The sequence below is a fragment of the Terrapene carolina genome, unplaced genomic scaffold (genome assembly GCF_002925995.2).
Source record: "Terrapene carolina triunguis isolate 2854851 unplaced genomic scaffold, T_m_triunguis-2.0 Scaffold146, whole genome shotgun sequence".
In the NCBI taxonomy this organism is placed as follows: Eukaryota; Metazoa; Chordata; order Testudines; family Emydidae; genus Terrapene; species Terrapene triunguis.
This window is the reverse complement of record NW_020664497.1, coordinates 947,471-974,973: the sequence shown is the minus strand read 5'-3', so window position 1 is coordinate 974,973 and position 27,503 is coordinate 947,471. Positions and strand designations below refer to the sequence as shown.

The 27,503-nt window shown below is 40.2% G+C and overlaps 2 protein-coding genes across 2 annotated transcripts in view; both read left to right on the top strand.

Annotated features, from left to right (window-relative positions):
- The window catches only part of CHAT (choline O-acetyltransferase), a 45,006-nt gene extending 32,294 nt beyond the window's left edge, over positions 1–12,712 (top strand). The window contains exons 12-14 of the mRNA XM_024209448.2: positions 5,760–5,822; positions 10,179–10,316; positions 12,443–12,712. Coding sequence (XP_024065216.2) covers positions 5,760–5,822; positions 10,179–10,316; positions 12,443–12,712 — 471 coding nt within the window. The remainder of the gene's footprint in view (positions 1–5,759; positions 5,823–10,178; positions 10,317–12,442) is intronic.
- Positions 12,713–20,008: 7,296 nt separating this feature from the next.
- Positions 20,009–26,926, top strand: CUNH10orf53 (chromosome unknown C10orf53 homolog). Its single transcript, XM_024209436.2, has 3 exons — positions 20,009–20,116; positions 24,266–24,385; positions 26,730–26,926. The coding sequence occupies exons 1-3, from the start codon at positions 20,023–20,025 to the stop codon at positions 26,792–26,794; spliced, it is 279 nt and encodes a 92-aa protein (XP_024065204.1). The 5' UTR covers positions 20,009–20,022; the 3' UTR covers positions 26,795–26,926.
- Positions 26,927–27,503: the final 577 nt, after the last annotated feature.

Below are 27,503 nucleotides of genomic sequence, written 5' to 3'. Positions count from 1 at the left end.
ATTTCACACTGAACTTGAAAGTTCAGGGTCATATACTGCACACTGGATTTTAGTTGGTTTGTTTGTTTCTATAGCCATGCTTCTGCCAAACATATATAGTGTTTATCTAATATGCCCAGTCAGGCTAAAACTTCTGAGATTAGATGTTTATGTCTTGGTCATGCTTAGGAAACAGCTTTCCATAATGCACTGATAGCCACTTTCTGGAACTGCACTGTTCAGCTGCCGCATGTGCAGATTCCTCCTGCACACACTCCATCAGCCTACCAGGAATATGAAGAATTTGCACTGGCGGGTGGGTGTGTGGCGAGATGCAATTGCCAGGTCAGGGAGTGTACATGCACAAACAGGCTTACCCTAATTTTTGTCCCAGGCTCTCCCCTTTGCAGTCTGCAGGAAAGCCTCTCTGTACATCTCTCTGCAGGTTTTGTAGGGGAGTCGTCCACCTCTGCTGTGCACAGATTTTCTGGTGGGTGCCTGTATGTGTCACTCTGCCAGAATTTGGACATGTTTATACAGAGCCTCTTCTAGCATGTGATAGTCAGGGTAGCTGCTTCCAAGTATCTATCAAAACTTGAACAGAAACATTGCAATGCAATGAGGCACGGTGATTTAAGAAATCTTAGTATAGTACAGACCTGTGTACAAAATTCCAGAGACTGCATGAGAACTGTAAAAGGAGGTGACAGTTTCCATTCCCCCACCACATCTTCCACCTCTGTAAGCTGTCCACTTCAAAACCCATCTTGTGCTGAACAGGGCTCTCAGAAACTCCATGTTAAAAATCTACTGACAACATGAAGGCTGAGGTGATTCCTGATCAGGACATAACTGTGTGATAACTCTAGGAAAATGGTGACTTTTTAATGGTTATCACTATACTTTGGCCTGAGCTCTCTTCCAATCTGGCCAACCCATCCTACACAGGACTCACTGTCATGCTGAAAATGGCCTCTGCCTACCGGTAACCTCTCTGGTGATACAAAAACAACAAGGAGTCTGGTGGCACCTTAAAGACTAACAGATTTATTTGGGCATAAGCTTTCGTGAGTAAAAACCTCACTTCTTCGGATGCATAGAGTGAAAGTTACAGATGCAGGCATTATATACTGACACATGGAGAGCAGGGAGTTACTTCGCAAGTGGAGAACCAGTGTTGACAGGGCCAATTCAATCAGGGTGGATGTAGTCCACTCCCAATAATAGATGAGGAGGTGTCAATTCCAGGAGAGGAAAAGCTGCTTCTGTAATGAGCCAGCCACTCCCAGTCCCTATTCAAGCCCGGATTAATGGTGTTGAATTTGCAAATGAATTTTAGTTCTGCTGTTTCTCTTTGAAGTCTGTTTCTGAAGTTTTTTTGTTCAATGATAGTGACTTTTAAATCTGTAATAGAATGACCAGGGAGATTGAAGTGTTCACTTACTGGCTTATGTATGTTACCATTCCTGATGTCCGATTTGTGTCCATTTATTCTTTTGCGGAGGGACTGTCCGGTTTGGCCAATGTACATGGCAGAGGGGCATTGCTGGCACATGATGGCATATATAACATTAGTGGATGTGCAGGTGAATGAGCCCTTGATGGTGTGGCTGATGTGGTTGGGTCCTCTGATGCTGTTGCCAGAGTAGATATGGGGACAGAGTAGGCAACGAGGTTTGCTACAGGGATAGGATCCTGGGTTGGTGTTTCTGTGGTGTGGTGTGTAGTTGCTGGTGAGTATTTGCTTCAGGTTGGGGGGCTGTCTGTAAGCGAGGACTGGCCTGCCTCCCAAGGTCTGTGAGAGTGAGGGATCATTTTCCAGGATAGGTTGTAGATTGTGGATAATGCGCTGGAGAGGTTTTAGCTGGGGGCTGTATGTGATGGCCAGTGGTGTTCTGTTATTGTCCTTGTTGGGCCTGTCCTGTAGTAGGTGATTTCTGGGTACCCGTCTTGCTCTGTCAATCTGTTTCCTCAATTCCCCAGGTGGGTATTGTAGTTTTACGAATGCTTGATAAAGATCTTGTAGGTGTTTGTCTCTGTCTGAGGGGTTGGAGCAAATTCGGTTGTATCTGAGGGCTTGGCTGTAGACAATGGATCGTGTGATGTGTCTTGGATGGAAGCTGAAGGCATGTAGGTACGTATAGCGGTCAGTAGGTTTCCGGTATAGGGTGGTGTTTATGTGACCATCGCTTATTTGCACTGTAGTGTCCAGGAAGTGGATCTCTTGTGTGGACTGGTCCAGGCTGAGGTTGATGGTGGGGTGGAAATTGTTGAAGTCCAGGTGGAATTCTTCAAGGGCCTCCTTTCCGTGGGTCCATATGATGAAGATGTCATCAATGTAGCGCAAGCAGAGGAGGGGCACTAGGGGACGAGAGCTGAGGAAGCGTTGTTCTAAGTCAGCCATAAAAATGTTGGCATACCGTGGGGCCATGCGGGTACCCATAGCAGTGCCACTGACTTGAAGGTATAAGTTGTCCCCAAATCTGAAGTGGTTGTGGGTGAGGACAAAGTCACAAAGCTCAGCCACCAGGCTTGCTGTGGCCTCATCAGGGATACTGTTCCTGACAGCTTGTAGTGCATCCTCATGTGGAATATTGGTGTAAAGTGCTTCTACATCCATGGTGGCCAGGATGGTGTTTTCAGGAAGAAAATCAATGCATTGTAGTTTCCTCAGGAAGTCGGTGGTGTCTCGAAGATAGCTGGGAGTGCTGGTAGCGTAGGGTCTGAGGAGAGAGTCCAAATAGCCAGATAATCCTGCTGTAAGAGTGCCAATGCCTGAGATGATGGGGCGTCCAGGGTTTCCGGGTTTATGGATCTTGGGTAGCAGATAGAATACCCCTGGTCGGGGTTCTGGGTGTGTGTCCATGTAGATTTGTTCCCGTACTGTAGCTGGGAGATTCTTGAGCAGATGGTGTAGTTTCTTTTGGTATTCCTCAGTGGGATCAGAGGATAGTGGCCTGTAGAATGTGGTCTTGGGGGTTGCCTGGCAGCCTCCTGTTCATAATCCGACCTGTTCATTATGACTACAGCACCTCCTTTGTCAGCCCCTTTGATGATAATGTCAGAGTTGTTTCTGAGGCTGTGGATGGCATTGCGTTCTGTACGGCTGAGGTTATGGGACAAGTGATGTTGTTTGTCCACAATTTCAGCCTGTGCACGTCTGCGGAAACACTCTATGTAGAGGTCCAGTCTGTCATTTCGACCATCAGGAGGAGTCCACGCAGAGTTCTTCTTCTTGTAGTGTTGGTAGGAGGGTTCCTGTGGGTCAGTGCACTGTTCAGTGGTGCGTTGAAAATATTCCTTGAGTCGGAGACGACGAAAGTAGGCTTCCAGATCACCGCAGAACTGTATCGTGTTCGTGGGGATGGTGGGACAGAAAGAGAGTCCCCGAGATAGGACAGACTCTTCTGCTGGGCTCAGTGTGTGGTTGGAAAGATTGACAATGTTGTTAGATGAGTTGAGGGTACCATTGTTGTAGCCCCCTGTGGCAGGTATTAGGTCTGGTGATACAGTGCTACTGTCAACAATGCAGCTTGCCTGGGAAGAAAATGAAGTTTGTTCAGAATGGGCAAGCCCTGAGGTACTTCCCCAGAACAGTCCTTTCTTCGTGCATCAGTCCCTGCCCCTGGAAAGCACGCAGTGCCTGGGCGCCACACCAGTGCATGCTCTCACTCTTTCAGAACCTCTAGCAGAAGACAGATGCCCCAATCAGTTTCCACCCCCAAGTTCTCTTGCCCCTTTGAACCATTGCTGGTGGCTCTTATCCCTACCTTTGTCCACTCAGATTCAACTATCTGGCTTCTCCAGCGCTTGCAAAGCTTCATCATCTCCCAGTACTTTACTGCCTCAGCTCTGAGACAGCGTACCCACCAGTGATATCCTAATGGTGTTGCATCATGTGAGTGAGCAAGGGAATGTCACGTGTGACCACACAGTCCTCATTTCTCTAGAACCACCTCTGCCAGCCTGTGCCTCATTTTGTGTGCTCCAACCTTCCAAATCTTTATCTCACCCCTTGGCAATAATAAATATGGAGGATAATGATGTCATTATTCCATCTAAAGAATCTTGTAAACATCATGCAGTTCTGCCCAATTGAATTATGGTTTATTATCTCCAGTTTTCCTGGAGATTATAAAGTATGCATATTTTGTTAGAATATCCATTTGGAAAGGTGCAGGCATCTGAATTACTCTGTGGATATTTCACGCATAATTTTTGGAACACAAACATTTGTTCAGATATGACCATTCCTTTCCAATCTAGACCCATATATACTAGAGTTACAAAATGAATTAGAAACAGGATTCCCTTAGCTGACCTACACTCCACCAACGGAAGGAAAAAGGGGTGTGTTTTTTGGTTGGACTAAAAGACACGTCTTTTGATTTAAGTAGCCTTGAACTCCCTGAAGTATTTTTTGTTAGTAGCCATTAGTCCAAATCAAATCAGAAAATATTTTGCTTCTGATACCAAAGAAAATGATTTTCAAATGACAGTTTGAACAGTCACCAAAGATTGAATCTGAGTCAGATTGATTATCTAACACAGGAGATATATATCACATACTAGACACCATCTTCACAGGAAAGAACCTCTGACATTGCAGAGAATGCTTGAGAAACAGTAAATCAGATTTAAAGACTGCATTTTGTAATGTAATCTACATAAAGGACCCGGCACCTGGCTTTAGTCTCATGAAGAGATATCAGATTCTGCGCTGTGAGTGTCTCTGATGATGCCCTTGGATTGCTTCTAAAATGAATTCTTTATTCAAAAGATCATTCATTGTCCATGCAAGCTGAAGCTTCCCTGTTCATTTAGAACTACACAAAAGAAGCCAGTAACTTTTGGCTGTTTCAAGATCTCCCTAATCTGAAACATCTCACTTGATATGCAGTAGCAATTCTGCCTAAGATTGATCCCATGACCTAAAGTCCATTATTTGGCAGGAGCCAAAATTTACAGTTCTGTAACCAGAGATGTGAAGTAACTGTAACTGCAAAGGTTAAAGCAGCCCTGGAAAATTCTAGTTGCCCATTCACCCAGGGGAATGATTTTCATGACCAGCTGGTAAAATATCAATACTTTTTTTCATTAACATCACTGTCATTGTCATCATGATAAAGGATACTCAACAGATTTAGTGCCTGGTCTGGTAAATTTCCATGATGGTTTTGCAAGGCTGGATTTAACTATGCAATTATTGTACCTTTTAAATTTTAATTACTCATACCTTCATCTGTTGCAAACTTTACTGACTGCTCACAGGGACCTACATTGACTGACCCTGTGTACAGTTACTGAGAATTTTCTTCACCAGTTCATCTCATCTCTACTGATCAGATTTTAGTTTCAGTAAACTGGTTCTGTTCACTAATAGAATACATGTAATAGCACAGTTCATTCTGCTTTTAATTTATTAAGTGATACCTGCTGCCAATCAGATAAGAGTATGATTAAAAATATATTAGGCATTATGTTGGCTATGGACCTGATACGAACTCTATTAAGTTAATTGAAAGTCTCTCCATGACTTCCATTGGCTTTAGATTAGGTCCTATGACCTATTTGACCCTAAAAAAATAAGGCAATACCAGTGAGCATAACTTTGAACCATAGTGGCCTTCCATTCATTCAGAATGCCCACAACAAAGTAGGAATTTTGGGGTAACCGGGGGCATTTGGGTGTACTGACTATTGGTTGTTGGCTCACTGCCAGTAGAAGTTATTTCCTGCCGAGATTTTCAGTAATAGTTATGTTTCTATTCCACCAACAGGAATCTGAGAAGATGCAACGATTTAAAGATGCAATCGCAGCACAGACTAATTATACTATTTTGGTGAGTAAAATGTCGTTCTGCCTGGATGAAAACCAGTCAGTTTTATACCAAAAACATGAAGACATAATCACTAAGTACATGAACTTCAAAAACTTTAGATGTCTCTGAATATGGAGGACCCCAGTGCCTCACACTATCTTGTTGACTACCTGACCTACCATCCAAACAGCCATATGGCTCCATCTTCTATGATCTCACTTCAAGAAACACTTTCCAGAAGCTGATATTGCAAAGTTAAATGTCTGCATAAGACAGTGCTCATTAGCTTACATAATAACCTTTGGCCATAACACTCTTGGACATAAGCTGTCTAAATATGTTAGTTCTTATATAGTGTTGTCACAGAAGATGGCCTTGTGTAGATGACCTCTCCAGATGGACACTGGGCATTTGTGTGACACTTATTATTAACATTGTTATTAATTATTTGTATTGCAGTAGCATCTAGGAGCCCCAATCCTGGAACCTATTGTGCTAGGCAGTGTACGCACACAGAACAAAAAGACATTCCGTGTCCCAAAGAACTTACAATATAAGTATACAACAAGACGCAATAGGTAGATACGGACAGGCAGGCAGATGCAAGAGTACAATGAGACACCCACCTATATTTCCTTTATTCAGCACAGTATTTATTCTAGTATCCAAAAACTCCATGAAAAGGTCTGTTTACTTTTAAAACTTTAGACCAAGGGAAACCAAGTGATAGCAATATGTAATGTGCTTTTGTAACTTCTCTTTTTGATCATCAATAAACATTAAGCATGCTGACAACTGGGGAAAGGCAGGGGGCGGTGGGGTGAGGAAATGGGGCACACTAAGGCTACATCTATATTTGAGCTAGAGATGTGATTCCCAGGTCACACAGACATTCTCGCAGTAGCTCTCTTCGAGCTAAAAATAGTAGTGAAGCTGCACTTAGATGGGCAGCGGCAACATGGGCTAGCCACCCCAGGTATGTACCCACAGGGTCCAGGTGGGTTTGTACTCAGGATGGCTAACCCATGCTGCTGCTTGTGCTACCATAGTTACCCTACTACTTTTAGTGTGCTAGCTTGAAGAGACCGAGAGCAAGTATGTCTACGTGAGCTGGGAATCACACCCCCAGCCAGCTCCTAAGATAATGTGGTGAGTGAATGTTAAAGGGTCTCATAGGGAACAGAAGCAAGCATGCATAAAAGCAATCAGCAAAGCCTTTCTGTAGCCCTTCCCCCTATACCTACACACATACACACACGGATGGAAAGGCAACTGCAAAATTCACATCTCTCCCAGAGTTTACAGGGATTTAGATCCAAGGCTTTTGTTCAAGAAGGTCTCTACTATACCAGGGGTTACTTTTCTAAAGCTAGCTACTGATGTATTTTTATATTACCCCTCAGGGGAAGCAGCTATGACTTTAGAGCCCAGTCCTCCACTGAGATAAGTGAGCACAGTTTTATTGACATCAATGGAGCTGCATTCATATACTCCAGCTGAGAATCTGGTCCTTAGAGTGAAATGTATTCCAAACATTGACCTAGAACTTGCATGGTTATTAACAGCAAATGAATGATTGTATGATACTCCCTTTAAAAGATTATTGAACGTGCTCGACAATAAAACAAGGGGATCCCCCCAGTGAAGAAATCACTTTACTAGTAAAACAACCCATTTTCTGTTGATTAAATGTGAAGCAGCTCAGTCTTGGTAACACTTCACAACCTGCTGTGTCAAGACAAAGTGCTGACTTACAATACTAGTAACTTACTCAAGTCACTCATGATGTTAATAATTGTTAATAACTAGTTTTGTTGGAGAATTTACCACCTTTAGTTTTGCCTCAGTCCAATGCGTAACAAATTCACTGTAAGCTGCTGGGCATAATCATTGCTGATTACTGCTTAAATAGCAGTAATAGACAAAAAAGCATTCTCCACTAGTACTTATCCCAAAGCATGTGCAGAGTGTGAAGGGGAAGACATGTAAAAGGAGGTATTCTTCAGACTGTGGAATGAAGAAAGGGATGAGGATGACCGTTTGTGGTGAAGGCACTGCACTGGGACATTGGAGGATCAGATCCTGGTTCTGCCACAGATTTTTTTTTTCTGATCCTTAGTTCTCCATCTCTAAAAAGGGGATATTAACACTTCTTTTATCACATTCTGGGTCTGTCTTTGTTTATGCAGATTTTAAGCTCTTCAGGACAGGGACTGTTTCTCACTGTGAGTATGCACAGTCCCTAGCACAAAAGGGCCCCAATCTCAGTGAGATCTCTAGGCACTCCTTGCCCTAAAATTACCAAAAATATGCAGTAGTTCATTTTCAGTCTAATGAAACGTTACAAACATTAGACCTTTGTGTAACTCATGGGGCAGAGCTAAAATTGCTTTGGGAACTTTAATTCTGGCTTTCCTAGCTTACAAGAAATTTAAAATCTCAACCTTAATAATTCATTAGCTTTCTCCCCCCCCCCTGCTTTTTTTGAGGACAGCTTAATATTAGCATGCACTTGAAGAGACAATGAAATTCAATTTTAGATGTAAAAGTACTCCACCTAGTTTTGATAATTGGGCATTCCCTCATTCTCATAAAAACATAATGTAACTGATGTGCTTTAAACTATGGGAAAATTCAAGTGAAGATTTACACAATCTGACTAAACTGTATATGTTACAGACTGAAACGTACCAGACCTGAAGAAAATAAAACATCCATCTCATAACACAAACAGCAGTTTAGTGTGATTTTATTTTCCCTTGTTAGGGCTTACCAGCAACATTGCTATCTTAAACTTGGAGCCCTACAATTCAATTTAGCACAATTTTTTCCTATGTGTTGACTCACAGTTTATTTCGTTAGCCTGTCTCGGTCTCTCTTCAGACATGGCATTGATCTATGTTGCAAAAATGTCATTGCTAAGAGCCTTATAAATCTTGTGTAATAGCAGAATATGTCCTTTGATCATCAAGTCAATTTCCCTCGATAGGAAAAACCAAGGTAATCACTGTTATGTTGCACAATCCTTTCTCCAGTGTTTCTGAACCATGTGTGCTGATGGGCGTACAGACCATTGACCAAAGGGTGCGTTCTCCTTCATGAGCCAGACAAGGTTATTTACTCCCTGCCCCTTGCATCATTCATCTTAGATATTGAGACAATTCTTTTCTTGAGAGAAAAAACAAATTGCTGCCTTCTTACTCTTCTCCTTCCCTTTTAGAGCATCTTGTCTTCCCTATCCTTGAGGATTTCTGTGCCCTTTAGCTATCGGTTCTATTTTAATTGCCGTTTGAACTTTCTTGTTCTACATCTAAATGATCTGCCCTTCCCAAATGATTTCATCAGAGACGAACTCTAGCTTTCTGTCCCAGATAAAGTCTACATATTCACCAATTGATTCACCAGGAACTTGAATATGTACCAAAAGGGTTTTTGACGGCATCCATGGCTGGCAGTTGTGGTGAATAAACTGAACGAAAAAGTTAGATTTAAATGTGTCTTTTAATCTGGAGTGACCTTCCACCCACTTCAGAACAGCCAAAACCTAGGCTGCTGTGGCCAAGATTTTTTAAAATAATTTTAAATTCAATTCTAGTCTCCTAAAGCACAGGAAGGTTGGAACAAGTAAGTGGTTATGGCTCTTAGGGTTATCTCTTCCACATTCCTGATAAGGACTTTAGAGCAATCAGAGGAGAGCTGGCCCTAAGAGAATTCAGCCCAGGCCAATGCATGGCAGGATAGGACTTTGGAAGTTAAGTCAGTGGTCGCTTCAAACACTAAGGAGCAGAGGGAATCCCCACCACCTGGCCCCATTCTTCTCAAGTGACTGGGAACCCTAGATAACTCTGTGGATATAAATTCTGTTGGACCCTAAGCCCCTTATCAGCCCGGACCCAGATCCACAAGCAGTGAAATTTCTGAGAATAATCTGCTACCGTTTGGAGAGGTTTTGGAGCTTCCTAGAAAATTTCCTTGAAACCAGTAAAAGTACTGTGAAGTAAGATTTTCACAAGTGCCTAACAGAGTTTCATTGGAAATTGGATGTCTAACTTACTTCGTCTCTTTTAAAAATCCCGCCCATGATACTTACAGGACCTGATTTTCAGAGATAACGAGCACCCATAACCCCAGAAGGAGTTGTGGGTGCTCAACATTTCTCAGGATCAGGCTCTTACATAGCACTTAAAAGTACCTTATGAACTTTTATTATTGATTATCCACAATGTATATACGCTGAGTAATTTTAAAATACATTTAGGGCATTATTCCACACAAAGTCCCCCGAGTCTAACCAAGGGAAATGACAGCAACAGGTGGGAGTTCTGTAGTTCTGCATACTGTCAGTAAAACCGTGTGCTTTCTTTTATATTTTGCTAGGCCATTACTGGAATGGCAATTGACAATCACTTGCTAGGGCTCAGAGAGACAGCACGGGAGCACTTCAAGGAACTGCCAGAGATATTTACAGATGAAACATATTTGACAAGCAGTCGATTTATCCTCTCAACCAGTCAGGTGAGTGTTTCAAATTCATGGGTCATCTTGTAGCAAGATTCCCTGTTACAGAACTAATTCATTCCTAATCAGCTGATTATATAGTTCACAATGAGAATGGTGGCTTTGAAGTATTGTGACAGTGACACTAACCACCATGCAAAATTCCTGATTTTCATTCCACAGTATTTTTCTCTAGTCAAAATACACATAAAAATTGGCTGAAGCCATAACTTCCCTTCTCTATCCCAAAGCTGTACCCCAACTGACAGACAAACTTTGTGAAGCCTAGTCTTGAACACAAAAACAAACAACAAAACTTGTATGAGAGCCTTGTGCTTCCTTCCCTTCCACTTTAGGTCTCCCTTCCTCCCTTGCCCTTCTGAAGGCATTCTACAGGTATCCTGTAGTAATTTTGTTTTCCAGAGACAGCACAGCCACCAAGCCAGACGTGGTGACATTGTAGAGAGAGAGGCCAAGAAGCATGAACAAATATTTCTTTTTAAAAGCAGCTGTGTTTGAAATTTCAGGCTAGTGCTAGCTTAGGTTTTGCAAGGACCTATCCATGCTACTAAGAGGTACAAGGCCCTGCGCAGCCTTTCCTCACCTGTGAATACCCCCACCTCTTCACACTTAAAACAATACTGACTGGCTGTTACATGACTGTGACACACTTCCCATATACCTGGTTGCAAGACTTTAGTCTACAGTCTCTGGAATAGACCAGATGGGAAATTCTACTGAACAGTAAATTAGAAGGAAGGCAGCAGCAGAGAAACACATTCAAGAGCTTTAATCAGAAGGTGAGATGAAAACTTGTCAAGACAACAACTAGAAATGAGGGTGTGCTATTCAGATCCTGTGACTGGTGGGTTGGATATGTGTGGAGCCCAAAGGCAAGCTCAGAGTTGGCACAGGCTAAGACCATCACTGGCTCTGCCTGTCCAACATGTACAGGCAGTAACAACATGAACAGATTAGGGAATGTAGAGTGTAAATATCCTAACTATAGCCTTATTCATCCTTCAGATAGTCACAAAAATTGTCAGAATTGCAATTCCTGATGTGCAAATGAGCTTTTACATTTACAGATGGTATATGCTGGTAACAAGATGATTAGCCACACCAATATTTCCTAGATTCAACATTTTGAACGATAATACCGGGGTCATCAAAACTTACAAATTAAATGTTTCTCTACATACAGTAGCAGGTTTAGTGAAAAAAGAAATCTACATACCGGTAGTAATTCATTTACTGACACTCTACCGCAACTATATAGGACTGGGACTGTGCCATAAAAAGGACTGATAATATTGTGCTGAAGCATAAAAACCTTAATAAGTAATTTGATCTTGTCATAATGTTTGTGGGCTTTCAGACATGAGTGAATGTAGCCAGAATACACTACATAAATTCTCCAAGAAACCATCCATGAGCAAAAAAGTGCTTCTGAATAGCTTTATGGCCTTCGGCTGTTGCACAGCAAATTTATCTGACAATTCTATGACTCTATTAGCAGGACTAATGGCTTGTTCTATGCCATTAAAAAGCCAAATGTCACTTTTGAAGGCTCATGTACACAAAGTCTGAAACGTATAGATTTCTAACAAATCTTAAATTTCCTTCAGTAGGAAGTGTTTTATCCAGCATTATGTCACAATTAAATTTGAATTGTAACAGAAAAATTGTTTCAACTAATAGCTGAATGATTTAAAATATACTGGTTTTTTTCCTGGCCTCCTGATAATAAATGTTAAGAGCTGCAAAAGTAATTAAACTTTGCACATTACAAGTTTAAATTAACATTGAGATAAGCTGAGTGAAATCTTAGGGGAATTTTAGGCAGCATTATTGTTGAAAGGCATTCTGTAGAAATTGATAGTTATTCTGTAGAAATCAGTATGCAAAGCTAATAGCCATTAAAGGTCTATTTAAAATGGTAGAATAAGTGAAATATATGCATTTCAGTCTCAGACAATGAGCCCAGTTTTCAAATATAGCCAACTGAATAGAACATCCAAAATCTGCATTTGGACACTCAGATCAGTGTTTAGAGCCATACATAGCTGTTTTATCTGCCAAAGTGCTGATTTCAGTGGCACTGCTTAAACTTGAAATCACTCTTTCCCTTTCCCCACTATCAGGTTCCAACCACCATGGAAATGTTCTGCTGTTATGGGCCTGTGGTCTCCAGTGGTTATGGTGCATGTTATAACCCACAGCCAGAGCATATATTATTCTGCATCTCAAGCTTTAAAGAATGTAAAGAGACCTCCTCAGTCATGTTTGCTAAAGCTGTGGAAGAAAGTCTCATGGAAATGAGAGATTTGTGCAGCAAATGCAACTCTGCTACGACAAAATCACTGTCTAAACAAGAAACAGCTGCAAAATCTCAAAATGGACGCAAGCTCTAACTGTCTGTGTGACTTATTTTCCTGCAACCTTTCCTTTCCCCCACTCTGCAAATCCTTATGAAGAAACAATGATACAACTGTTCAAAGGCAAGGTATAATGAGAAACATTTTATTGTAGAATAAAAATGCAGCTTGTTTTAGGTATGATTATCATTTATCAATATGAAAGCTAGAATACTATAATACTGAAGTATCAGAGGGGTAGCCATGTTAGTCTGGATCTGTAAAAAGCAACAGAGTCTCCTGTGGCACCTTTAAGACTAACAGATGTATTGGAGCATAAGCTTTCGTAGGTGAATACCCAGTTCGTCAGACGCATGCTCCAATACATCTGTTAGTCTTAAAGCTGCCACAGGACTCTCTATAACACTGAAGTTTCAGTTTTTTTGCTCTAGAATCAGCAATAATGATTGGTTTAGTTGAACTGAAGATGGCAATAATATGGAACCATACTGTACCACCATTCCTATCAATATGCAAAAGTAGTTTTAACATCCATCTTTATTCTGACCTTGACTAGCCCCAAGCACACATCTGTTCCTAGTAAAGCCAAGAATAATCTACATGGGGTCTTTGCATCAGAGGAGTTCCGCGTGCATAGCAGTACATCAGAGTCAAGTGAAGCAGAGAGAATTTTGCCCTAAATTAATTCATGTACTTATTTCCTCCTCTTACTGGGTGAAATACATCCCTTTATAGAGGCCCAGCACAAAGCCTATGCGCCTTTCCCACTAAATCCTTTTGTCAGCTTTCTGCAGAGGAATGAATTTCAGTCACGTGACTAACAGTAGAGCTGCATGAAACCATAAGAAATTCAAGAGTTACAAATACCTGGAGTAGAGAGGCAGGCACTTAAATGTGCTCTACAAGATGCAGAAGTCCTCACTATAGAAGTAACAGACATGATCCATTTTTAAGAATACTTTTCACTGGTTCTAACCTCTGATTATCCCGTTTGTTTTGTTTTTGTTTTTAGATGCAGACAGTAGTGATTCATACACAGTAGATACTGTAGAGCATTTTAGTCTTGCATTGAGTATGTGTCTTAAATAAACCATTTGCTTCAATGTTATTTAATGTAATTAACTAAATGGTAAGAACAATATACCACCAGTACAACTTTTGGAACAATATATTTTGGGAGTGGGGGAACCTGAGCCTCTCCCCTCCCCCCCCCCCCACTCTTCCCCCTCTTTTTCTATGACTCTCTCTGAGTGAAAGACACAGCTAGTTCAGCCTAGAGATTTTCGATCCTGATTCCTACCCAACTCTCAGGGTAATCAATAGAAAGACTCTTTTTAATTGAATTAGGAGCAGAAGGAGACCCATAGTTAGCCAGAAAGGTCACTCTCAGGAGTTTAGCCAGGGATGTTTAGTTGGACAAGAGGGAGTAGAGATCTGTGCTTTCTCCTCCCATTGAAATGAATGCCTGTTCTCATCATTCATAGCCCTAAGAGCATGGGACCAGATATGATCCAGTACACCAAACTAACTGGATAGCTGTAAGGATAATTATAGTTTATTTAATTAAGTTTAGAAACCAACCCAGTAAAGTGCATATGCGCATGCTTAGCTTTTAACACGAGCAGTCTCATTAACTTTATTGGAACTATTCATGTACTTCCAGTTAAGTACATGCTGAGGTACTCTGCTGGATGAGGGCTATAAAGGGCTCTATTACATTTAAGCATTGTGGGCCTATTCCTCAACTTGTGTAATTAATTTACAGTGGCTGAGGATATGGTCCCATATTTTAATCCGTATTTGCTGCTTAAAAAAAGCAGTTTCATTACAGCACAGAACTGCCTTCAGTCAATAGTAAAAAGGGAGACTATTTTTAAAGTATTAAATAATACTATGGCATGATTTTGCTCCAAAATTAATATAACAAAAATTACATTAACTATGTCGCAAGTTTGTTGTCTAGCAATTAACCTTTTTTATTGTTTTAATTTGCTGTTTAAAATGTGACTTTACATTTTGTTTTCATACTGCTGCTATGAGAATTACCTTGAAACATTCTCAATATAATCTTGCTTTGTTCTATGTCACTATGAAGGCAGTCTGCACTTTTAATACAAACTTGACACCAAAATATCTTGATTTTTTTATCACAAAATTGTCTCTGAGTTTTTTGAAACTATGACCAAGTTCCAAGTTTGCTAATTTATAGAAAATGTGGTTATGATTATTTCTGATTAGATATATTTAAGATTGAAATCTGTCAAAATGTAAAATAATTTTTCCAATGTGTATTTCAAAGTATTACTTGCACACCTTTTTTGGCACAAGCAAATGCCATAAAATAGCTCAGACTAATTATTATGTACTCAGCATACAACTGTATGCATTGAAATTCAGATTGGATAAAAAATTATAGTATTTTATAATATTCATTTACTATTAATTGGCAGGCAGAAAAAACTGACCACAAAAGTATGCATCACTCATCTGCAGATGCTTTTATTTTCCTCGCTGCAAACTGATTAACAATGGAAGGTTTTATCATCCTTTCATTCGAATAAGAAATCAACAGCCAACAATATTTACTGATTGCTGATTACCACCAATTACTTAATGATTCCAGGCTTAGATATATTGACCTGTTTTTCCTATTCATCTGCTTTTCAAATCACTAAATCCTTATATGCCACCATGGATGATGTAGCAGAGCATTTAAATACATACTTAATATTAACTACTCATATGCTTAAAGTTAATCATGTACTGAAGTACCTTACTGAATCAGGGTCTCTGTGCACAAGAAATGCAGAGTTTGTACTTAATATATGCAAATTGGATAAAACTTCATAGCAACTGTGATGCCAGAAAGTGTTCTCAATTTCTCAGTTACGGTCCAGCCTCTCAGTTAACTAAATCGCATATCACCATGTTCTATGAAACTGTGTTGCAGTGGAATATTTTGTGGCTTTCAGGAAGTGGTTAGTTTTGGTTAATGTATTTAAAATTAGTTGTTTTAGACCAGTAGAATAAAATGTTGTTCTGCAGCTTTAAAACACAATCTCAGCATATGCATCTATGCAAAGCAAACCAAAAACTATTACATATTATTCAACTACAAAGCTGTGAATAGATCACTCATACCAAGTGTTTTGAGAATGTTGTTTGGCAGGATGCATTCAATATAATTACATTAATATAGGAAGTGGCAATGATTTATTATAAACATGTTGATGACACTTGAAATCCACCTGTTAACTGCAAAATGGTTTAGGATGGTAAGGTTTCATGCAATATATACCAACATATACTGTATATAGGCTTGGCAAAATTATTTTTTAAATAATTTTGATTGATATCTGCTTATTTTAAGCATTTTTTCACTATTAATTTAAATTTTCAGAGTTGCACAAAATTATGGGTTTTAAGCATTTTTAATTTTTATCTATTTAAATTTTCAGAGTTGCAGGAAAATGGGGGGAGTCAGACAATTATTTAATGACAGTAGAAACAGATTCAAAAAGTTAAAGCTATATAACCATTAAAAAACAAACTGTCAACATCAAATGTCAACATATACAAAGTAAATATCCATAAATCAAACTCTAACAAGTTCTCAGCAACGTTTTTCTTCCTTTGCCTATATGTAAATTTTGATTCTGATCATCAATGGAAATATTTTTTCATCAGTTTGTGTGTGTAAGGTGAAATCAATGTTTACTGATAAAAATCTGATCCTCCCAAGCCTATACACATGTTTACCCACCCACTCACCCAATGCTGGACTGTGCTCAAAGATATTTATGGACTGATATCTCACTTAAAAAGAGGATTCTCGTGAATATAAAAATCCACAATGAACAGACAGAAGTGGGAGAAATCTTAATGGTGATGCATTTGAAGGGATAAAATACTGCTGGCATTACCCCTGTGAGTAGTCTCAGTGACACTATGCATGTAAGTTCAGCAGGAAATGGCTATAACAATGTATCTGAACCTTTTATGGTATGTGAATTACAAGAATACAAAATTAATATTTTAGTGACATTTTTATTTTTATAACATAGTATAGATTTATGGCAAATGTAAATGTGTATTTATAGCATCTTAATTTTGTTTCTGTTCTAAGTTTTATGCTTTAAGGAAACAAATATCTGTATCTAGATATATATATAATTGAAGTAAACTGTATATTGGTACTATGAACTCAGAATATTTAAACAGTAAAAATCTGTGTCCAATAAAAAGTATTGCAAGAAAAGACCTGATTGTGTTTATTTAAATCATACAGACAGCAGTTATTTTAGCCTCATTTCTTACTTAAGCAAATATGTTAAAACTATATGCTATGATGTCTTCATCTTTTCCATCTGACATACTTTTAATGCTGCCAAGGTATGTGAAATATCAGACCTCTTCTATGTTAGTTCCAGAAAGTGTTATTGGTGTTTCTTGTTGTGTGTTGATTCCCTGGTTCTAGTTTTCTCGGTGTTGATTTTCAACCCTACTAATTGTGCATAGGCCTGGAAAGCATTTGTTTTGGCTTTCACGTCTCTATGGATATGGGATAGCAAATTGATGTAATGTGCAAAGTCAAGGTTGTCAGGAATCAGGGCTTGCAGCCAAGCCTGGGACCAGCTAAACAACCTGATTGACCACATTCCCTGACTCGCTGAGAGGCATCACCAGGCTTGCTCTTAAGCCCAGAAGCAGCACCAGGCCAGCGGCTGCTCAACGCTTATGCCTGCCTGCCACTGTGATTGCTCCGATACATGCCTTGCTCCTGTTCTGCTCTGTTCCTGACACTGATCTGACCCTTGGCTCTGACTCCTGATTCCTGACTGCGGCTCTGATCCTTGGTACTGTTTCTGGCCTCTGCTTCCAATTCCGACCGCTAGACTTGGCCGCCCACACCCCTGTCTGTGACAAAGGTCTTCTAACTTCTGTGTAAAAGTTCACTGTATGCCCCTGGGTTATTCATAGAATCATAAGGTTAAAAGGGATTGCAAGGATCATCTAGTCTAAACCCCTGCCAAAATGCAGGATTTCTTATGTCTAAACCATTCTATGGCTTCTCATTACCTACTTACTACCAGTAAAAAGATCATGGGTTAAATAAGACATCCTTGTCTGACGACAGTAGTAACCTCAAATGGCTTAGTCAGTTAATAGTTATGTATTACTTGGCATGCCATGTTTTCATAGAAGCTCTGAATGATGTTTACAAATTTCTGATGGATTCCATAGTGGTTTAGCAACTTCCATAAAACTGTTCTTTCCACTGTATCAAAGGCTTTTGGAAATCTATAAAATTAATGTAAACTGGTGACTGGTATTCGATTGGCAGTTCTGTGATGATACACAGGATTACTATTTGATCTATACATACATAAAAATATTAAAGCCAGAACAGCGAAAGCCAGACATGACTTCGTAACTTGAAAGTGGATCTGAAGAAACAGACTCTTAGTCTCCAAATGAAACTTTGAATATTGAATACCATTCAAGAGTTGGTCTTACTATACAGCACTGAAACTTGGAGACTTATTAAACCTTATTATCTAAGCTCCAAGTTTCCATAAACAACTGCCTTAGACAAATTTTCAATATTAGATGGCCAAAAAAAGCCACAAATGAAGAATTATGGAGGAGCAAAACCTATGGGACAGGAAATTACAGAACAAAAATAGAGATAGCTAGGACATATATGGAGATAAGACCTGCATAACATAACACAGGCATTGGACTGGAATCTCCAGGGCAAGAGGTGACGAGGTAGACCAAGGATAACATGGAAAAGCACAACTGAAGCAGAACTGAAAGCTATCAAATTGACATGGGAAGAAGCTGAGATTGCATCAAGAGACTGTCAAAGATAGAAGGCAGTGAAGGCCCTATGTTCTATATGGAAGGTAGAGACCTAAGTCAGTCAGGTTAAGTGACTTGCCCATGGTCACCTCCCTATATAAGTAGCAGAGCCAAAAATAAAACTTGGAAGTGCACATTCTAACCACTACATGGTACTCCTTCCCTTATAGGTTTCAATCCTGCTCCTACATTCCAGCAATACCAGTATAAAATACCTAAAATATTTGAGTTATAGTTGAGAAAGTATTTCCATTGGAAGCCCTTATTTTCCTGTCTAGGAAACGTTAGAGAATTCAACTGCTATCTCAGACTTTTCTTTCCTTAAATAATGTCTCAAAACAAAATTACCTTTATAGTCAACATGACATTAGTCAGTAATGAGGACTGCCTACTGCTCTGTGTTTGTCCAGTGCCGAGCATTGGACAATGGGTCCATTTTTTGGTCAGCCCTTATGCTCTACCATAATAAACACGATAAAAGTGTGTTTCAGAAATAACATTTTAGCCTATGGCATCAAGACTGCAGTGTTTTACACAAGTGCATGTTTCATTTATTCAGTAACTGTATTTTCAGAATGTGCTTCCATGTGGTTATTAACATGAACATTCATGTTTATTGGTTATAACAGGGAAAATGACTGCAAAATACACAAGGCCAGGAAACTCCTTTTTCAAATGAAAGTGAAACCTGGTCAGACATGCCAAACCTGCAAAAAACCACTGCAATTGAGCTTGTTTTTGCCTTAATTGGCTTGTGAGTTGCTTGTTGGCTAGTTTTTGGCTCATAGCTCGTTGCTTGTTTGGCTTGTAGCTTGTTGCTTCTTTTTTTTTTTGAGCAGTGCCTGGCAAGCAGGGGCAAGGGGGGTGAGGGAAGCTGGGGAGAGAGTCAGCGGTGCACAGTGGGCCCACCAAAGTCCCAGACTGCACAGGGGGGGTGGGAAATCTAGTCACATAGAGTGTTGGGTTCTTAGGGATTCGCTTGTTTTGGCCTTGTTTTAACATGGGCTTACCTTGATTTTTGGCTTATTGTGAAAGGGTGCTTATTTACCATGTGAAAATTGACAACTGTGAACCTCGGGGGGGGGGGGGTGTCCCACAAACAGTGCCAGGCTCTGTGCTGGTTTCAGCTTGCACTTGAGTGACCCACAGGCTGTGTGTAACTGTGTGCGACGCACAGAGCCTGCCAGACTGTGTGGGATTGCGTGGGACCCGCGCGCAGACCGTGCCACTGCCAGCCACGCTGTCACCTGCAGCCCGAGCCCAGCCAGCCCTTGCTCTATGCCAGAAACTGGGCTGCAGCCAGCGCCCGGCCTCGGTGAGGCAGGTTACGGTCCCCGCCCTTCTCCACACGCCGCCGCTGGGGAGACTGGAGCCCGGGCGCCCCACCCAGCAGGGCGGCCCCACTCACGTGACCCGCAGTTCCCTGCCTTAGCAACCGCCCGGCGCGGCGGCAGTCGTGGGGCCGGGGCTCTGCGCTCGCTATGCCCCTGCGCGCGCTGGTGACGCTCCGGTTCGGCCCCTACCGGAGCTGCGGGGTGTTGGAGCACAGGCCCTTCCGCCTGCAGGGCCTGCAAGGTGCGCGGGCGGCTCCCCCGACCGGGCAGGGACCCAAGTCCGGCCCAGGCACTTAGCGGGACTGATGGGGGTGGTCAGCTCTTGCTTCCCTCCCCTCCTCCGCGCTCCTGCGCCAGTGTGGGGAGGGGGAGCCGGGGGGTCCGTGACCCGCCCCTGCCTACGCCTCGCGCAGCAGCTTTCACACGGAGCCTGCTTTAGGTGTTAACCTCGGTTACAAAGGTGGCGGGAGATCCCCGCCGCCAGCGGGGCAGTGCCAGCCCTAGGCGCCTATTTAAACCTCTGCGGGGCCTCCCCGTCACGTCAGCCGCTTCTCGGCACACCCCTGAAGTGCTCGGTCCCGAGTTAGGTTCAGATCTTTGCAGCTGCTCTCCCTTATCTATCCCGGGTACGGGCACCAGCCGCGCTGCCCCGAGGAAATGGGATAAGGACAGAGGACAAGCTGCTGCAGCAAAACGTTTCCAGCGGGGCGAGAGGAGGAAGTGAAATCCCCTCCTGGAAGGCAACTGGAAATCCAGTTAGTTAAAAAGAAGTTTGACTAGGTTCATGTACTAGGTGGATCTGAGGCCCCGGGTCAGTTTCTGGGGTTTTACGTCAGCTTTTCCTGTTTCTTTAAAAATGCTTTGTCAGGGCTGTAACTATGTTACCTAAGTTGTACAAGTGGTTGCAGGATTGGGGCCGAGTTATCTATCCACAAGGGACTGTCAACATACGAGAGAAGTTTGAAAACCCTGAAAAATATTTGTCTAAGTTTTCGGTTATAGTTAACTTACATGTTCTATATAACACTAGATAAACAGTGTTCACATAGAAGTGTGACTTTTAAGTTGATCATCCTTCAGTAACTATTCCTCAGTTTTAAATACACACCTTCCACATCTCACCTCCACTAAACTTGAAAGCAGTGATGGCCATTATAGTTATTTGGTCACTCACTTGAATACAAACACCTGCAAATTACAAGTATACATATATATAAATCAAATTTAGAGTAAATATTCCTTTCATCCCTATTAATAAAATACAGCAGCAGTGTTTACATTTTCAGTTCACTGCTTGTAAACACTGAGGATAGTCTGTTTCTATATATGCCAGGGGAAAAAAAAATCTTTCTGCTTTATTCCTGCAGTTCTTTACACAGTGCAAATGGTTACAAACTACCACTCCAATCATCAGATTTTGTTTTTTGGGGAAGTTTGAATAATGGCTCAGTAAGATTATAACATCTCATAACATCTATGTAATTAATGACAACTGGCTGTCAAGAATAACTTTAATTATTCTCTCCTTTGTTTTATACAGTGATTTATCAGTTGATCTACCAAATACATGTATTTGACATTTAAACTGGCCCTCAAAAATATAACACCTTAATTCAACTAAGGCACATATTAGACCCAGTTCAACCCTCATGTAACTGTTGAAATCAATGCAATTAGGCATGCAATTTCCATTAATGGAAGTTATATAGTGGTTCTCAACCTTTCCAGATTACTGTACCCCTTTCAGGAGTCTGATTTGTCTTGGGTACCCCAAGTTTCACCTCAGTTAAAAACTACTTGCTTACAAAATCAGACATAAAAATACAAAAAAGTGTCACAGTACCCTATTACTGAAAAATGGATTACTTTCTCATTTTGGCTGTATGAAATTTTAGTTTGTACTGACTTCACTAGTGCTTTTTATGTAGCCTGTTGTAAAACTAGGCAAATATCTAGATGAGTTGATTTACCCCCTGGAAGACCTCTGTGTACCCCTGGTTGAGAACCGCTGTGTTGGAGAACAGAGTAGATCTTTAAGTCTGACTTAGTAAGAATGAGTACTTAAAATCCTTTCTAGCTCATAAAGTAAGCTGATATTGGTAAGTTATGTTTATTTCCATGGTTTTTATTCTTATAGTTTTCCAGTTACACAAAAATCCATTAAAAGCATAAGCTTTGCTAAGCGTGAAATAAACTTAAAGTCTATGTATTTTCATAGTTTACATAGATTCATGATAAGATAGCTGTAAAATAAAATACTTGGAAACCAGCAAAGTAATCTTATTTAGTCTTCCTTTTAACAGATCATTGACAACTCACAACAACTAATAGAAAGTAGACAGAAGGATACCTTGAGGCTAAGGGTGAAATTCTGGCTCCACTGTAATCAATGGCAAAACTCCCATTTATTTTAGTGGAGCCAGGATTTCACCCTCAGTACATAGCTGAGACCTCTGAATTGGGAACTGAGCTGGAGGTGCTCAGTATATTATGCTTGAGATGTAAATAGTATAAAGGTAGCAAAAGAAGCTTTTAACCCTTTAGTGCAGTGCTGAGAGAAGTAGAGTAGAGCTGTCTATGGCTAGAAGGGTTTAATGGTGATATACATAGCTGTGGGAAAATATATTCATTTCAGTGTCCCAAACAAGAGAAGAATTGTAATTAAAATGATTTATATTAATATAGCTGCAAAACTCTTCTCTGATGTAAATAGAAATAACAATACTCAATATTCGTGTACAATAGTTTATGCACAAAAAAACCCTCTGCCTATCCACACCTGGAAATTCACCTAAAATGAGTTGTTGTATAATAAATTGTATATCTGTTTGTTCTAATGCAATATCTTTATTAAAACAAAAGAAAAAATGAACATTAAGGGTCTGATTCAGCAAACTCTTACTTGTGTATGTTGTGTTTATTAATGTAAAGACGTCCACTGAAATCAGTGGAACGTGTAAGAAACACACATGGGTAAGGATTTTGCAGAATCAGATCCTAAACTAATGAAACTGTTTGAGTATGTCCCTCATTGAGCTCTATGCCTTTCAGAAATTAATTTAGAGGACATTAGATAAATGGTGGAGTGGACAGTACAGAAGTGGAATACCACCTACTGCAAGTAGTTTATATTTTGTAAATATGAACTTTACAGAGCTAATTATCACAGATGACCATTAAAACTCTCCAGAAAGCATTCAAAAGTATCTAATGAAGCCTCTCCCAAACTGTCAGACTGCTGGAAACTCAAGGAGCACTACCTTATTAAGTGGACTCCTTGCTGAGCCACTTTCTGTAGTTTCGCAAGAAGTTACATTAAAATTCTGTAATCATATTTTTCACAGTTGGCTCTAGTTATGCTAAACTGATTAAACAATGAAGTGGACACATGCCAATACTTAAAAGTCATAACAACTGTAATAGTAATTAGATGCAAAAAATTGATACATCTCTCTACTTTTCTGAAAGAAACATTGACTGGAACACTGAGCTGAAAAGGACTGTTTTGCATTAGTCTTAATCTTAATATTAGCTCAAACTCTTTTCGTTTTCTACTGATAAGTAATTAATGGTACACTGCTACAGGATTTTGCTTAGACTACCAAAAACACACACGCACACACAGTGTAAGATGCCATTTACAAAGCATATGAAGGTCCAAACCAGAACAATACATTAATTATGAATTGCTAGAACTGTATTAATAACCAGTCCTCCTATTTCCTCAGTTTTGCTGAATTTAAGCCAGCACTGTACAATGCGCTGCAACAAGCTAGTTCCCTCCTACTTTGTGAAAGCAGGTGGCCAACATGGATCAGTCTGTTCAGAATGGATCTCAAATTGAGTTTTGGAAAAACATACAGAGGACATGTTTGGTCAGATTCTCCAACTACTTTAGAAAATCTCCGAAATATTAAATTATATTCAGAAATAATTCTCTAAGCACTCTTTCAGAAACAAGATGAATTATGTGTGCCAGTCAACAGTACAGTTAAAGGTTGATTGCCTGCTGCTCCAGTTGCACAATAGCACTGTCTTAACATTTTATTGGAGATTTCTTTTGAAATTACCTACAAATTAATTAAGTGTGTTCCTCATGGCTGTTATGCCAATTAATAGCATATTTAAGTGCATAGTGAGCTTCTTGCCTTTCTTTTAATGCAAGACTATAATTGAGAAAGAGTGGAATTTTTCAATCAAAGCAGGCCCATTACTGTAATAATCGTGAAGTTACAAATTAGAATTGGTAGAATTTTGTGGGTAATCTTGCACAGTGCTTGCCTGCACTGTGTCTTATTATCAGATACTTGCTCTCATGAATTCCAGAATGTAGAAATACTAAAAGTTCATGGAAAACCAAGCAAATGCTGTTTTTCTGCTCTTTTTGTAGCTGTGTTGCAAGCAGAGGGTCACCAACTTATTCTAGAAAAGATACCAGATTGGAATAATGTAGAACTCATAGTGAATGGAGAGACTGTTTTCCAGTGCAACATTAATGACCTGGACTTTGGTAAGTATAGGAGTTTCTTCACTGTATCTCCTCTTTAAAAGCTATTTAGTTTTGAAATAGTAGCACTTCCTAAGGCATAGTAAAATTTCTGTCAATTTTAACATTAATACTTAGAAGTTCTAAAATGCCTTATACATGAGGCATCTTAAAGTGCACAGTAAGAAAAAGGATGGCTCAATGGTTAGGGCAGTCGCTTGGAGCTTGACGACCCAGAAGAATATCTCTGCTCCATCACAGGCTTGCTGTTTGATCTTAGGTAAGTCACTTAGTCTCTCTGTATGTTAGTTCCCCACCTATGAAATTAGGAAATAGTACTTTCCTATCTCACAAGGGTATTGTGAAGAAGAACTTCATTAAAGACCTGAAGAAGAGCTCTGTGTTAGCTCGAGGCTTGTTTCTCTCATCAACAGAAGATGGTCCAATAAAAGATATTACTTCACCCACCTTGTCTCTTTGCATTAAAGATTGTGAGGCTCTCAGAGTCAACAGTAATAGGGCCATATAAGTATGATACATAGTTAATTTATCCTCACAGTTATGTGAGGTAGGTAAGATTATATATAACAGGGTCATTTCAGAGTAAAGCCGCATTTGGTGCGGGGCACAGCAGGTTAGGACAAAAGGTGAAGCGTGTCTCAACTGAAACTGCAGGTGGAATTTAGTATACCTACATCTAATAACCTATACTGGAGTTTGGCCAGAACACTAATTAATATTAGAACTGGTTGGGAGTTTTCAGCACATGATTTTCTAACAGAAACTGCCCTTTTTGCAAAATTGAAATTTTCCCTAGGAAATTTTCCCCATCCAGGTTTGTCAAAATGACACCTCCCTGGTTGCTCACCTGGAAGGTTCTTGCCAATTTCACTTTCAGCCTGCAGGGAGAAAGTGAAATTGGCAAAAGCCTTCCTGGGAGTCTGACTTTTCACCTCAATTTGGGACTTTTTTCCCCCAAAAGCATGAATTTTTTTGCCATGAGGAATTTCCATTTTCCAGCCAGCTCAAATTAACCTCTATCCATTCAAAAATGTCATAGAATCACTATCGATTACATGTGGCAAGGATTTCAGTTTTGTTATCTGAACGATGTCACTGCCAACAACACTTAATTCCATGCTGGTGCACTGATTAAATACTGGTTTATGGAGAGGAGTGCTATCCATCTACTGAATCATCAGCAGTGTACATCCATTGCCTGCAACGTATCTGTATTCTTTGAAGTTCTTCACTCCAAGTACTGTGTCATAACTATGAAGGGAAGGGTAACAGCTCTCTGTGTACAGAGACTCCAAATCCTTTTACCTGTAAAGGGTTAAGAAGCTCGGGTAACCTGGCTGACACCTGACCCAAGGACCAATAAGGAGACAAGATACTTTCAAATCTTGGGGGGGGAAAGGTTTGTGTGTGTGCTCTTTGTTTTAGGGGTGGTTCGCTCTGGGGACTGAGAGGGACCAGACATCAATCCAGGTTCTCCCCATCTTTCTAAACAAGTCTCTCCTATTTCAAACTAGTAAGTAAAAAGACAGCAAGGCGTCTTAGATTTACTTTGTTTTCTCAACTTGTAAATGTACCTTTTTACCAGAGTGTGTATCTTTGTTTGCTGTACTTTGAACCTAAGACAGAGGGGGGTCCTCTGAGCTCTTTAAGTTTGATTACCCTGTAAAGTATTTTCCATACTGATTTTACAGAGATGATTTTTACCTTTTTCTTTAATTAAAAAAGCCTTCTTTTTTAAGAACCAGATTGATTTCTCCTTGTTTTAAGATCCAAGGGGGTTTGGATCTGTATTCACCAGGAGTTGGTGAAAGGAGGGTGGAAGGAAGGAGGGGGGATGGTTAACTTCTCCTTGTTTTAAGATCCAAGGGGGTTTGGATCTGTGTTCACCAGGGAATTGGTGAAAGGTTTCTCAAGGCTTCCCAGGGAGGGAATTCTTGTGATGGTGGCAGCGGACCAAAGCTAAGCTGGTAGATAAGCTTAGAAGTTTTTATGCAGGCCCCTACATTTGAACCCTAAAGTTCAAAGTGGGGATCCAGCCTTGACATACTGAATCCAGTGTCATCAAATTATTCAGCTCACCAAGATCAGTCCTGGTTGTTACTTGTGTAGGATCCCAGGAAAACCCAGATACTATTCCATGACATCAGGATTTATGGTGGTCTGAAGATTTAACCACCTTTTTGGGAATCCTGTCAGATATCACACAAGAGGCAGGGTTGAGTTGGGTTCCAGTACTTGAATGGGAGAACTTAAAGGAATATATGAATGTTATGACAAGGAGGAGGAGCATGAGATGAAAATCTATTTACTCTGCATATCCTTTGTAAGTGTTATCTTTCTCCTTTAGGAGGTGATGGCAAATTGGATCCACTATGTGAAGAAGCCAGACTAGCAGTGCTAAATGCCTACTGATTAGCAGGCACATGTTCTCTCACACTGGTTTACTGTAGGCCAAGGGATTATATTACAATGGCATCAGAAATGCCAGGATAAAGGTCGTTCTGTACATTTTCACATCTTTTAGTATTTCTCTGCATAATTTAATAAAATATGGTCATGTCAAATAAACAAGAATGTATTACCTTCTTACAGAATCAACTAAATATATTACAGATTCATATGTAGTTTCTATATGGTTTTAATAAATTCTTTTAAATTACAACATTGGTATTCTAGAGTTTAAGTTTAAGTCACCTCTTCTTTCAACACATTACATCATCACTGTGTGTAACTATTTCTGCCATGAAGAAAATCTAGGGAGAAGCTTTTCAAGTTAAGACCATCAGTTCAGAGTTAAGGTTAATTTTAAAAGAAACAAAAACATTTGACCGTATGGAAATGTGCTTAAGACACCTAAATGATAATATCTCTGAGCCATAATGCTCTCCTAAGAAAAATCAGAGTCCATACTAAATAGTTAGTTTTATCAGTGACCACAAAACTAGGATCCCATACTCAGTCATACAGAAGTTGTGCTGATTCTAGCCTCCTTTGTGAAGTAGTACTTCCTTTGGTTTGTTTAAAATCTGATGCCTATTAATTTCTTTGGGTGATCCCTGGATCTTGTGTTATGTGGAGGAGTATATAATACTTCCTTATTCACTTTCTCCACACCATTTTG